The sequence below is a fragment of the Siphateles boraxobius genome, unplaced genomic scaffold, assembly GCF_051911475.1.
Source record: "Siphateles boraxobius isolate OS27281-9 unplaced genomic scaffold, OSU_SipBor_1 11, whole genome shotgun sequence".
NCBI lineage: Eukaryota > Metazoa > Chordata > Actinopteri > Cypriniformes > Leuciscidae > Siphateles > Siphateles boraxobius.
Window position 1 is genome coordinate 3980301 of NW_027508711.1, and position 15063 is coordinate 3995363.

General features: G+C 37.2%; 1 protein-coding gene across 4 annotated transcripts in view; it reads right to left on the minus strand.

Moving 5' to 3' along the window:
* Positions 1-15063, minus strand: part of ap3b1a (adaptor related protein complex 3 subunit beta 1a) — a 52298-nt gene that overhangs the window by 18427 nt on the left and 18808 nt on the right. For 2 of the 4 annotated variants that reach the window (XM_077194234.1, XM_077194233.1), the window contains exons 17-22: positions 12798-12928; positions 12326-12467; positions 12081-12237; positions 8960-9149; positions 8804-8846; positions 7678-7781 (exon numbers count right to left, since the gene is read on the minus strand). In XM_077194234.1, coding sequence (XP_077050349.1) covers positions 7678-7781; positions 8804-8846; positions 8960-9149; positions 12081-12237; positions 12326-12467; positions 12798-12928 — 767 coding nt within the window. The remainder of the gene's footprint in view (positions 1-7677; positions 7782-8803; positions 8847-8959; positions 9150-12080; positions 12238-12325; positions 12468-12797; positions 12929-15063) is intronic. The other 2 variants (XM_077194235.1, XM_077194232.1) reach the window with 1 other exon arrangement.

The window sequence follows — 15063 nt, forward strand, 5'->3', positions numbered from 1 at the left end:
TAGAATCAGTTACTGTAATAAAAAATATTTTTCCAAATCAATAAAACTGCACAATGGAAATAAACAAAAAATGTGTAATGAAAAATTTCCTCCTTTCATATTGTGATTCCTCAAGGCTCTGTTTGCGGACCAGTAATGTTTTCACCACTTTAAACATCTTCTGCTCACAATTTATTTGATTAAAATACATTAATATTGTAAAAACAGTAATATTGTGAAATATTATTACAATTTAAAATAATAGTTTTCTATTTGAATATATTTTAAATTTTAATTAATTCCTGTGATGCAAAGCTGAATTTTCACTTCATTTATTTATTTACATAGCACATTTAATGCAACTGCTGTTGCCAAAAGTGCTTCACACTTGCAGAAGAAAAAAAACGCACAGAACATATACAAGGTAATGATCAAACACCCATCATGAAGATGCCCAGGAAGTCTTTAAAATATTTGCTTTTAACATGGCCTTAAATTTCGGTAGTGACTTTACTGACCTTACAGAAAGAGGGAGATCATACCAAAGCATCATTACTTCAGTCTTCAGTGTCACATGATTCTTCAGAAATCATTCTAATATGCTGACTTTCTGTTCAAGAAACATTTCTTAATTTTTTATCAATGTTGAAAACGGCTTAATATTTTTGTGGAGACCATTTCTTTTTAGGATTCGTTGATGAGTTCAAAAGTATTTATTTGAAATAGATTTTTTTGTAACATTTCAAATGGTTTTACTGTCATTTTCAATTTAATACATCTTTGCTGAATAAAGGTACTAATTTCTTTAAAAAAATCTTACTGACATCACATATAACCATTATATCCACTCTCAGCATAAAAATAATCATCCATAATTGTTTCAACATAAAAGTCTCCATTAGCGCATCCCCTTATCACAAACATTCACACATTATTACAATAGTTTGATTTAAAAAGAAAAATCTGTAATGGCCCAAAGAAAAGAAAGGCCAATCGTCATGCCTGAATTGCGTCCTGTGACGATATGCCATCGATATGACGAGTGACCACTGACGTCTCAATGCATTACTCCTGACTCTCTGGATTCTCTCTACCCCGTGTGACAGCAGAACAGATCGGCGGCTGATGGCAGTTTTCTGGCTCTACACAGCACTCCTGAACACCTGGACAGGGATGACATTTCTGCCTGCAATTTATTTATTGGCTGCGCCTCGGTCTTCAACACCAGCAATCCCTCTGAGCTATGGATTCCATCTGCAACCCAATACTGGAGTTCTCTCATAGAGCGATGACGGATGTTATAAAAGCTAAAAATAGTGCAATGGAAATAAACTAAAAATGTGTATTGAAAAATTGCATGGTTTCAGGTTCTGATTACTGAAGTGCCTCAAGGCTCTGTTTGCGGACCGGTAATGTTTTCACCACTTTAAACATTTTAACATTAAGGCACACCAACACCAAATAAAAAAAATTATTTGTTTTGATTTTGTAGAGAAAGAAATCTACAAAATTCTGGAAAGATGAATTAAATATGGTAAAATGTGTTAACTTTAGCAAAAAAAAAATGCATTACATCTGAAAATGTTATAAAATATTGTAGTTTGATCAAATACATAAAATATTATTATTAAATAATATTAAAAACATAAATAATTGTTGATAAACAGATGAAAAATTGTTGATATGGTTTCAATTATTTTTTTGTGTAACATTGATATTAATATGACAAAATATTATATTTTGATAAATGATATTAAAATATGAATATGACAAAATACAGATCAATAATATCACATAATTTTAATTTATTTTATTTTTAATTAATAGTATTTTTATTGTTTATTTTGATATACATGTAAATACTTATTAATGAACCTATTATTTAATATACAATTATTTAACAAAATAATTGCAGAGCTTCTGTACGGGCCTGCACATCACCTACAATCACCATGACTGATGGCGCAACTGAAACTAGACAAACCAAAATAAAATTGCTTTGAAAACCTGACAGTACGAATGAGCTGCTTTATCTGAAATAGCGTTACTTGAGCGCGTGAAGTTGAAAAGCACCTTTAGACGTGCCATATCCTTTTGTAAGCTTCCTACCAAAACACACGCATTCGCACAACATAAATTTACAGCCGTGCTTTTGGAGTTGTCAAGCTGGTCTGTGTTGATAAAAGTAGCCATAATGTTTACAGCGTCAGATTTACCACACAGAAATACGCGGGTTGTGTTGTGTCCAGCATTTCATGATAACCCCTCCTGTCAGTGTCCTCAAGGACTGGATGAGCCAATATACAACACATCGCTTATGATCACCAATATAACACACACGTCCTATAAAGTGGTCAACTCCGCTGGGCGGTGGAAGTGTAAATAACCGAAAGAAAAGAGTAACCTTGACCGCACCGTCTCGCACACACACTCGGACATGTCTCCTGTGTGAAGGGGAGCTTGATTGAGGGGCTCTATTATGGATGAGCTTAAAGGAAACCTCAGTGATGGATGACAACTCGCTCTAGTCACCTTCACATATCCCAGCATCCTCTCTGTCCAGCTGCCACCCAATTCTGCTGACAGATGCAAAACACATCCGCCAGCCGGGATAAAGAGGGAGAGAGAGAAAGAAAGCAGAGGAGGGAAAAGAAGGATTAAACGGAGGACAGGAGGACATACAGCAGAGAGAATTAAAAATCTATTTTCTATTGCTGTTTGAAATCTAATTCTTTTGTTTATTAGACTGTCTGCAAGAGAAAAATGTCTCACGAGGTGTGAGTGCAAGCATTGATCCTGTCAAATGTTAAAAGTCACAGTGATTAATTTGAAGGGTGTAAAATAAACGTAAAGGAATACGAGTGAGTTTCATTTGTGTAGCAAAACTCTGAATGGCAACACGTACAAAGATGCAAGCATCTAACGTTGTGTTTTGCGCCATTGCTTTGGCAAAGCATCGGCCAATCTACCAAACTAAAATCTCATTTCCGATATGGCACACAAATGAACACAATTTAATGAAATAAGTATTTAGTTTGTTTTGCGCCGCGTGTTGCAGACACTATGTGTCACTATGTTCATTTACAATAGAGAAGCTCATGATCCAGTGTTTTAAGCATCTCAGAGCGGCTTGTATCACAGTAAATGCTGCGAACTCTGCATGTGCTTAGAAGTTCATCATATGCAGCGATCAGATCTCTTCTGAAAATTTAGACAAAAACGCTCAATTCATATGGATTATTTTTACGATGTCTTTATGAACTTTTTGAACCGTCAAAGTGGTAGTTGCTTAGCTGTCAATGGACAAAAATCCCTCAGATTTCATTCAAAACATCTTCATTTGTGTTCCGAAGATGAATGAAATTCTTAGGGGTTTAGAACGACATGAGGTTGTATAATTAATGACCGAATTAAAATTTTTGAGTGAACTATCCCTTTAACGCCCATTTGGGAATGCAACATGCAGCAGGTTTATTTTCTCATCCGCATAATTGAAAAATAAAATGTGTGGGCAGATGACTACAGCATTTCCCCAGTTTTGTAAAGAGAAGCGTTTGTAAACCTGCTCTCAACTGAATGCATAAACATTAATGTTTCTGTGAAATTTTAGCATCGTAATATAAAAGAGATACTATTATAGTTTTTTTCATATTTTGAATTAGTTTTTATTTTTATATTTTCGGTTTAATTTTAGTTTTGTTGTTTTTTAAAATATGTCTGTATAGTTTTTATTAATTTTATTTTATTTTAGTTATTTTAGTACGTAATTAAAACTATTGAAAAAGAGAGATTATACTTTGGCAACAAGCTGAAATATATATTTGTTAATATTTAATTTTATTTAATTTCAAGTAAAGAAAGTTTTTATGGTTTTAATTTTAGTTAACCCTGTATAGAGTCTTTACAGTCTAGTCAATGTCTAGTTTTAGTTAACCCTGTATAGAGTCTTTAAAGTCTAGTCAATGTCAAAACAAAGACTTTTTTTTCTATTCCGTTAAATTTGGTAGTTGAAAAGAGGTTGGAAACTCTTAATTTTGCTGTCACCAGATTGATGCATTTAACTTTAAATATACAACTTAAATAATAATTCCATGGGACCATGTCCCCACACGCCCCTAGAAAATCTGAGCTCCACCCAACCAAAGTCTCACAAAATACTGAACTGACACACAATCAAATCAAAACTGTCCTACTGCGCACAAAAAACGCTAAAATGTGTAAGCACATGTGATTGACAGCACGAGTCTCCACGTGCGTTTCTACCTTGCTGCTGAGTCATAATGAGGACGGCACTGAGCGTGCTCCGAGAAGAACGGGGTCACTGCGGCAACGCCGGCCGGCTGATGGGCACCAAATGAACAAATTATGACGCGGCCCCCGGATTGTGATGGGGTCAAACGCCCCCCCAGCCCGCGCTCGCCCTCGTTCGCCCCCCACTCGCCCTACACTGACAGTTCAATTTCCCTCCAACGCCCCGCATTCGGCCTCCATTCGCCCTGTGCTAATTATGAATGAAAAGTTATCAGCCGGCTCCCCCGGCGCGAGCTTAAACAGTATTTCAGAGCAGATCCGCACGTCAAAATGTTATTAGAAACGGGAGGAGCTGAGGCACATAGTTCGCACACTGACCCCGGATCGGCTAAATACCGCCGCTAACCATCCCAGAATGCATTGGAGTGTCTCTCTATTTCACACACCGTTATTTCATCCATACCCGTGCCTGCCAAAGTCACACACACCCACACGCGGCCGTGTCATATGAATATATTTTCATACATCTGCATGCACACAGCTAAGAAAGACCAGCTGTGTGACGTGACACACCATAATAAATGACCACGTTTGAATGCATGTATGTGCGAGCGAGAGAGATGAGGTTTATCCACCGTGACTAAGATTATAGCGGCCTGTAATGTATTTATGCATAGCATTGACTTTAAATAAGCCCTTTCTCTTTCTCTCAATCTCACCCTTTATTTCAGCTCTGATTAGCCTGCCCGCCGAGGCTCGTGGGTAGTATTCTAATGACCTGTGCCTAACAGCTTCTAGCTGCGCGGCGGCCCGGTCCTGACGAGCCTGTCAATCAAAGCACCCGCCCAACGCGGGGATACAGGTCGCCGGGGCAACCCTGCAGTGATGGACAGGAGGAGAATAGGAATTCTGACAGATGGAAGTTTAAAAGTTTTCTTTAAAGGATCCAAGGATAGTGTGTTATCCTCAATCATAGTTTGACCACAGTGCTGTAAGTGTTCGTAGTTTAATAGCATGCTCGTATACTGAAAGTAATATTTGAGTATGACCTTTGTATGCTTTTTTGGTGCATTTTTGACATTCAGAATTTTCTAATAAAATGAGAATATTAATAATATCAGAAAAAAGGACAGGGAATTGGAGAACATGAAGGAATGGATCTGGAAATTGTATTATATGATACAATACAATTTAAAGTCAGAAATTGGATGTACACAAAACTATAAATTAGTTTGAATGAAATTAATAGAAAACTAGCTTTACACAATATGCAATCAAAAAGATATTTTGAAAACAGATGCATTAACAACCCTTCACTAAGCCCTGCCTTAAAATCATTACTGACTGATCCTACCCATACTGTTGCTATCATTTTCTCCACAAGCTTTTTGTTCTTTCTCTAATGAGAATCTGTGTGTTCAGATAGTTTTAAACGCACATTATTTTTGGTTAACAGTAAAAAGCATTAGTCTCGATTTTAATTCAGTCTTAACAGTTTTTAAATCACTCCACTGCATAATTTCTTGCAATCTCTCTATTATTTCCAGCCAGAAAAATAATATAAATTTTAATATCAAATATCAAATCAATTTTAAGCTCTTTAAGGGAATGTTATACTGAAAATTACACTGTTCATGGAAATCTCCAAATCATTCCTATGGAATGCTGTTTGAGGTAACAACAGTAACCAAGGAGGGCAGAACTTAGTGTCAATTGAGAAGTCTGTGGTTAGATTTTGGAACCTGTGCACTTTTGTTGTTCTGCCATCAGCCAGTTCTGAAAATCTCTGAAAAACTGATATGAAGCAGTTTACACAACAGTTACTTCAGGTCTACTAATATGTTTGGACAAGTGGCTATTTTCGTTATATTTGCTATTTTGAAAACAGTGCTATTAAACTGTTTTCAACATTGATAATAACATTAAATGTTTCTTGAGCTGCAAATCAGCATATTAGAATAATTTCTGAAGGATCATGTGACATTGAAGATATAATATTTTATTAAGTATTTTGATCAAATAAATGTAGCCTTGTTAAACAGAGATTAATTTCAGTACAACAGTAAAAAAAAAAAATTAATAAATTCTTACCAACCTCAAACTTTTGAACGGTTTTGTAGCAAGTCATAATGTGTCTGAAATGCCAGTTATTCATTAGCATTTATTAACTTTTATTTTTAAATAAGTGTCGACGTGTTTACGATGTAAAAAAAACATTCAATTCTCCTTTCAACACAAAATATCACTATGTACGCATAGAGTTAGTGATGTCTTTCTGAACATATGAAAGTGTAAAACAACACAAAGTATAACAAACAATAAGATCAAGGTCCAGATCCCACTAAGAAACTTTTGGTTGAAATATGACAGCAGTGCTGGTCTATAAACACGCGTATAGAGTGTGTGTGTTATTGTCAAGAGGTGTCTGTGGACCGCAGGGATATTACAGTTCATGTGTCAATCCTAGAAGAGAAAGACACAGATAGTATTTGAGAAGAAATGACCACACATGCTTCATTCATCTCTCAGTGACATCTCTCCCTCCCTCTCGCTCTCTTGACATCCCTCTCTCCCTGACACAGGACTCTCACGGGAGAGGAAGGAGCCTTCATACTGCAAAAGGTCAACAATCACATACGCTGACAACACACACACACACACGTTGGACACACACTGGTGGAGAAGAAAGAGGGAAAGCAATGAAAAAACAATATATAATATAACAGGACAAAGAAACAAAGAACATCCAAGACATCTAGATGGACACAAATAAAAGACTGGAGAGGAAATGATAAAAATGAAAAGGTATGTACAGTCAGTCGATCATTAATGCAAAATAATGAATGAATGAAACAGAATGAATATACAGTTAAGCCCGGAACACACCAAGTCGACGTCAAAGAACTAGCGGTGACGAAAGCCGGCGCATCGGCCAAAAAGCTGCGCATGAACACACCAAAAGGACTAAAGGCGACTGTCAATTAGCACATGCGTTCTGCGCCTGAGTGCAAGTAAATATCTATCTATATCAGCATGTAGTCTATTTTTCGTCATTCAAAAAGGGAAACTGAAACTAGGACTGCAGAAACCATAAACAAAGCAGCACTTGCTTAACTTTTTGAATATCAATCAAGCTGTTCACTTCCTTCATTCCAGTCGGCTCATGTTATTATGAAAATATTTGTGTATTTGAATGCTCAGGGATTTACCAATCCCAAAAAACCCAGACGGCTTCCGACTAGAGCCAATTGTGCGGAACAAACCGGAAAAAATAAGCCGACTGACGCTCAAAAACGGCCGACGGTTTTAGCGGCTTGGTGTGTCCCAGCCTTTAAATATACACTTTAGCAGTCATTTACATACTTGACCAATACTCCATGACCAATCAGAATAAAGTATCCCAGAGAGTTACCCACAAAAAGCCAGAAAAAGGACAAACACACACACCTGTAAGGCTGATGCGCTGTGTGAGATTGAGAGCCCCTGCAGGTCAGACAGAAGACTAGGAGACAGGATGGAGCTCTTGGGTGTGGTCACCGGCACGGGCGAGACTGCAAATACAAAAACAACAAAAATTAAAACCCATATGGTCACCTTATGTCTTCTCCAAATTTTTTATTTCTTTCCTTAATCATTAGGCTACTATGGGTCACCCTTTACATCTGTCTTTGTGTTTTGCAAATAATTAATCAATGAAAAGTTAAATATGATGATCCAGAAGCAATCAGGCAAAGAGAACCAACGTCACACCCGGGGCAGTCCCAACTACAGTGAGAGGTAGCGGAAGCGGGACCCCCTAGGACCCTCGGCCCTTTCACGATCCCTCAAGTACGGGGCCTGTTGCGGTTGCACGGCCCTGGTAACACCCCTCCCGATCTCACTCCAATGGCTCCCAGTTGTGGTCAGAACCAAATGCAAAGTTTTAACGCTGGCTTTCAGGACTACAACTGGAACAGCTCCTCCCTATGTCAACTCACTACTACAAATGTATGCCCCCCCACTCACTCAACTCAACTCACCCTCCAAAACTTTCACCCTCTCGGTTCCTCTCTGGTGGAATGAGCTGCCAACCTAGTGTCTAGTCTAGCATTTGTCATTGAGTCATAGCCAATACTGTCTTAAATAGCCTGTGCGAAGCATGAGGTTTAATTATGAGATTGTCTTTTTTTTTTATGAGATTTTTTTTTTATGTAATGAGAAAAAGATTTGGTAATGAGATTTCGTAATTTTCTCACTGCAATTCTCTGATTGGTGGAGACGTCCTTGCAGAATCATGGTTAATGTAATTTTTTCCCCAGGAATTCTGATGTTAAACATGATTATTTAAAACAAAATAAGTTGAAATAATCCAGGCTGATGTCTTCATCGAAACCATAAAAAAATTGACAGCTCACAATAGGTCTGTCTTTAAAGGTTTGTAATTAATCATTAAAAATATATTTCCCTATGGGGAAAATTAATCAGATTTTTACTTCTGGAACCTGTATGTAGACAATAGGGTTTGGAAAATAACCATTATATTACAAAACAACACAATGCCTCAATTTAACTCAAGTCATCAGAACAAACTTACAGTCATCCAGATCAAGGAGAGACACTTCCTTCTTCTCAGCCTGCTGAACATACACACACACATTAAAGTTAAAACATGGATGGCAGATCTTACACACATACATGTAATAAAGAAACTTAATATTCATAATTGTTTGTACTCTCTTGTACTTCTTACCTTTGTAACCGGTTTGGACGGGACAGTTTTAGAGTTTGTGTTTCTCTTCTGATCTGTTCCCGAGTCTGAATTTGAATCCAGTTCAGATTCTGATCCGGATTCAGACGAGCTCTCTGACGAGGAACTCTCAGAGTCTGATTCACTTCCGGATCTGGATTTGTCATTTGCAGCTTTCCCATTCTTCAGTGTCCTATAAAAGATCACACGCACACGCACACATACACACACAATTGAACTATTCGTTGGAGTTCACTAGCTAAATGAATAACTGCTAAATCAACCTACATATTAAAGGGGACCAATTATGCCCTTTTACAAAGTCTTGATTTTGTTTTTGGGATCAACTAGAATAAGTTTTTTTTTACATTTAAATACATAATTTTTCACATATTTTACACTGTTGCAGCTCCTCTCTTCCCAGTCTGTCAGTAACACTCCGTTTAGTTTCTGCCTCTATGAAGCCCCTACTTCTGAAAAGCACAATGTGCTCTGATTGGTCGGCTGGACCATTGTGTTGTGATTGGTCAACCGCTTCAAATTTGTTTGTGAAATGTCACTCCTCTAACCATAATCTCAAGTTTAAACACTACTATCGCATCTCGACCATCCTTGCCCCTTTATTTTGAGTAAGTAAACTTTTTTTTTTTTTAAAGAGACACACTTTACTTCTCAAGAACAACTATAACCTTTCTTATGCACAAAAAACTACAATATTTATAAATGCTTAAATACTTATTGATGGGTTATATTTGAAAACCTGTTCAATAATGAACTACTTAAGAACAGTGTTCAAACATCAAAAGGGACATTGTTTGATAAGTCTGATACAGAGAGAGAGAGAGAAATAGAAATTAGCAGAGGGAACAATATCTGTTTAATTGTGAAATGATTAGATGGATTAATTTGGCCTTGGATTTCATTTGCTCAGAACAAGTGGCGCGGACACACACACACACACACACACACACACACACACACACACACACACACACACACACACACACACACACACACACACACACACACACACACACACACACACACCACCTAACTGAAGTGTGAACAGTTAAACAGCAGCATTAAAGCAGGTTGTGTGTGTGTGTTTTTTTGTGTGTGTGTGTGTGTGTGTGTGTGTGTGTGTGTGTGTGTGTGTGTGTGTGTGTGTGTGTGTGTGTTAATGAGAGCATTTCACGGTGGTTGAGGATGTGGGCGAGAGCACAATGGTGGCAGAACAGCAAACAAAACAGGCAAAGAGTGCATCATACACACACGTGTGTGTGTGTGTTTGTGTATTAGCGGTTTAATTACAGTCTTTAATGAAGGCAGCAGGGTCAACTACAGGAACATTACATCAAAACAATCAACAGTGCAAACTGTTTGTGTGTGTGTGTGTGTGTGTGTGTGTGTGTGTGTGTGTGTGTGTGTGTGTGTGTGTGTGTGTGCGCGTGCGCGTGTGTTCGTATGTACAGCGTAATTAAAGTCGGTGTTGTGTGAGTTTTTATGCCTTGAAAATGTAAACATTTGGTTTTAAGTGATAGACCAAACATTGTTGCAAATTCTGCTGATTTTAAACTTGTTACTAATGTTAACAAATTGCAAATGTGACTGTTGATAGTTTTGGAAGCATCAGTAATGGTTTGAAAAAGAAAAAACTATCAATGGTTTGCATTGCAAGTCATTGTTTCTGTGCATTAAACTTATAGCTGTTAATGATTTACATTATAGCTTTTTAATTGAAACCTAAACTTAAAATGGAAGTTAAAAAAAAATATTTCTGTTGGTAAAAATATAATGTACAGTTTCTTTCTGGTGCAGCCAGTAAAAATGTTGTAAAAATCTGAATTACTTATTGTTGAGTCCTGGCATAAGTGTAAGTACGCGTGTGTGTGTGTGTGTGTGTGTGTGTGTGTGTGTGTGTGTGTGTGTGTGTGTGTGTGTGTGTGTGTGTGTGTGTGTGTGTGTGTGTGTGTGTGTGAGAGAGAGAGAGAGAGAGTGTGAGTGAGTGAGTGAGTGAGTGAGTGAGTGAGTGAGTGAGTGAGTGAGTGAGTGAGAGAGAGAGAGAGAGAGAGTGTGTGTGTGTATGAACAGATGGAGGGTGAGATTATTGTTGCCACATTTTATTAGTCACGTTTTATGCTGCAGCATACACAATCACACAAACAAACACACACTGAACACACACATTATTTACATCCTGCACATATATAAAACCCAAGTTGTACATTGTGCATCCACTTGTGTGCACACTTGAGCAAAACACACCAGAAGTCAGAAGACCAAAGTCAATCTCACATACCATCTGTCTATATATTTATGCACATGAACACTTCAAAATTAGCTATAGCATGTGAGTAAAGTATTAAGTGCTGGAATTCAATCTTTTGAGCAAACCTCCATTAAACTTAAAGGGATAGTTCACCAAAAAATTCTGCCATCATTTACTCACCCTCAAGTTGCTTCAAACCTGTATAAGTTTTTGCTAAACACACAAGAAGAATGTGGGCGACAAACGGTTGACGGTAGCCATTGACTGCCATTGTATGGGGAAAAAAATACTATGGAAGTCAACTTTTTTGTTTACCCACATTCTTCAAAATATCTTCTTCTGTGTAATGTTCAAAAGTTTGTGGTCTGTGAGATTATTTTATTGTTTCACGTTTAAATTTTTAATGCTTTGTTTAGGCTCAAGACTGCATTTATTTGATCAATAATACAGTAAAAAAAAGTCATATTATGATATATTATAACAATTTAAAATAAGTTTTCAATTTTATTATATTTTAAAAAGTAAAGCTAAATTTTCAGCATCATTACTCCAGTCTCTAGTGTCACATGATCCTTTAGAAATCATTCTAATATGAAGAATTGCTGCTCAAGAAACATTTCTGTTATTATCAAAACTGACAAAAAATTGGTTTGCTTAATATTTTTGTGGAAACCATGATACCAGGTTTTTTTTAGGATTCTTTAGTGAAAAAACAGCATTTATTTTTAAAAAAATTGCAAAATTGTCTTTACAGTTACTTTTAATACATTTAATGCATCCTTGCTGTGTAAAGGTATACATTTCTTTCTTAGCTTACTGACTCCAAACATTTGAACATATATATGACATTGATACCTGTCTTTGCTGGCTGGTTTCTGCTGTTGTAGCTTTTTGTTTTTCTGAGTTTTCTTCTTGTCAGTGTCTGATTCACTGGAGCTCTTCTCTGATTGGCTGGAGCTGCTCTTATTTGAATCAACGCTGTTCTCCTCACTTTTCGATTCGCTTTCTGATTCTACATGCACACACAAACAGGTTAAGACAAGGATTGATTTGAAAAAAAAACATCCTCTTACACTAACCAAGCCAAACTCATGTTTTACCTCCACTGCTGCTACTACTGTCCTCACTACTGCTTCCCTCTTCCTCCTCCTCCTCCTCTTCCTCCTCAGAACCAGAGTAGAACTTCTCATCTGATTTGGCACGTTTGGATTTACCAAGCGCTGGTGCCAGGGCCTCTTGCACCTGCCCCAGGCACAAAGGAACAGGAAATGAGGTCATAATCATTTGAGACGTGATGGCATCATGGCGCTGTAAATACGCTGCACTCTGAGGCCAGTTTATTTTATAGACATCAGCCTCAATAATAATCAATACAATAATCCCAGTAAACAACCATAAAATTACCAAAATTACTTTACCAGTAAATAAAAAAATAGACTATTCACACATGATCTCTTAACAGTAATTTACCAGTAAAGACTGTATGTGTTAAAGGGGCTGTTGCTAACATTTTGTGAAGATTATGTGTTTAAAAAAACAAAAACAAAGCAATATTAGAAAAGGGATTCTTACCGGTTCTACTACCTCCACATTTCTCATTGATTGGTCAGGAGCGACAGACGGCCAATTAGAAAGCTCCAGGTACCCAGTAGCATGAGAATTGAGCGAATGAGAGAGCGTGCCAAGCTGAAAACGATCTCGGTCTGAAAAACAGACAAATACATGTTGAAGTCATCAAATACGGTGCAATGTCATGGTGACTGAAAACATCTAAGGTTTTAATACCGAAGCAACATCTGCTAACACAAAACTCAACGGTAAAACTTTTCAGTCAAGGTAAGTGAAAAAAGAATAAAGTAAAAAAAAAAGTACAAGTATACAAATTTTAAATGCATAAAAAAAATTGACTGAAATTGATAGTTTGCCATTTAATTCTGCTTTTTTAAACAGAGGTATTATGAGATTAATCAGAAGTTATTATATGCTATTATCAGAAAATATACAGTGTCAACTTAAATATTTAGTAAATATGTTACAGATAATATATGACTAATATTTGTAATATTGTTTTCACTGTATAAGAGGTCAAAATAAAAAATGATTAATAATTAAATAATTATTCAATTCAATTTAAAAGAATAACAATCGTATTAATTATAATATTGTACTTGTACTATGCAAAAAACAAAGCACAACAAGTGGCCAGTAAAAATCCAATCTATTTTAATCTAAAAAAGAAACTATACAACTTCCTTTATAGTTTATAAATCATATCAACATATATGTGGCATAAAAAGTTTGAAAACAACTCAAACTGTGTTGAACAAGCTGAGAAGTGGATGATACCTTATGATAGTCAAAAGTTTTCCTGCATAAGACTAATAAGAGGGCTTCTAGTTCATGCCTCCAACTCTGGGTTTACTGTACTTCTTTGTCATAATAAACAAAAAAGCAATAAGTGTCCCCACAGACCTTCAAGATACCTGCTGAGTAATTGGTATTAAACTGGCAGAAATGCCACGGCATTCAGATCTGCCCGTGTGCCCTTCTCGCAATACACTGGGTACGTCCCATAATAACCAAGGTATATGAACGCATAATCACTCTGGCTGTGCAGAATATAAACATGAGCGAAAAAACACCAATGCACACAGTAGATCTAAACCAAGAATATTAAAAATGACAGCAGCAGTTAAATGTCTCGCAAATGTTATAGGGTAAATTTATGCCGCATTAATGAAATAAAGACTAATGGCTGTATGTTTCAGTATACTAATTTATTTTAATCTGTAGTAACCATGGGGACAATCATGAAATCATTGTACTAAAACAAAAGCGGCCCCATCAGAGCCAAAATCAGGAGCTGTAGTTAAGTAAATTATCAATGCTCTGGTTCGGACTATTGATACGTTTTTTCGGCTAAAGCATGATGGTTCACCTTCATCGCAGAGATCAGGTTATGCGTCACAACTTGCGTCTTCACGTGACTTAAAAAAACACACACAAAGACATGTCGCTTTGAGTTTCATCACAGAGAAGCATAATCATCCCTTACAAACTTTATTACCTCCTATTAAGAGGGGGACACGCTTTACCAAGCAGCGAGAACGATACTCAGCACAACAAAAATTACCCCCAGCGACAGCCAGCATCAATCACACGCAAAACCCAAATCCATCCATGCATCCATCAATGCATCCATCCATGTATCTACAGGAGCAAATGAGTAACACCCTTTCCCTGCTCGTGAGCGTAATTACTCCTGGTTAATTGCAGGTGAAGTGCGTGAACGTACAGGAGGAGTTGTAAACCAACGTGAGGGCGTGTGAGGGGTGGACTGGGCTCCCATATTCCACTGTCTGTTATCAAATGATGCAAAATCCAACAATTCAATTCTGCACTGGAGGAACAGATGGCGTAGCATCCTGGTTCAAGCCGCTAATCCAGAGAAAAAAAGTCCAGCTCCAGGGCGGGAAAAAATAACTGCGTGCCGTTTGATAAGATCAGATCAGAGTATTTCTGCATGCGGTATTGATATTTACGGATTAGCATTAGCACTGCTGTCATGGCCTGCGGGGAAGAATTCCCATGATGCTGTTGTGTGTTTCGGCTCTGAAGCCCTGCTGCAATGGAATCATGTGATGTAATAAGAGAAAGTGGGTGAAATCAATGTCAGCAGAACTCTAAGATCGTATAGATGTGGTGGTATAATTTAGAATCAGAGCATGACGGACTCCATCAGATTTTTTTTAACTGCTTCAGCTGATTTCTCATTCACCAAAGCTTTAAACACGAAAGATGTGGCCTAGAGGTTATAGATCTGGAGTGGAAACTGAAA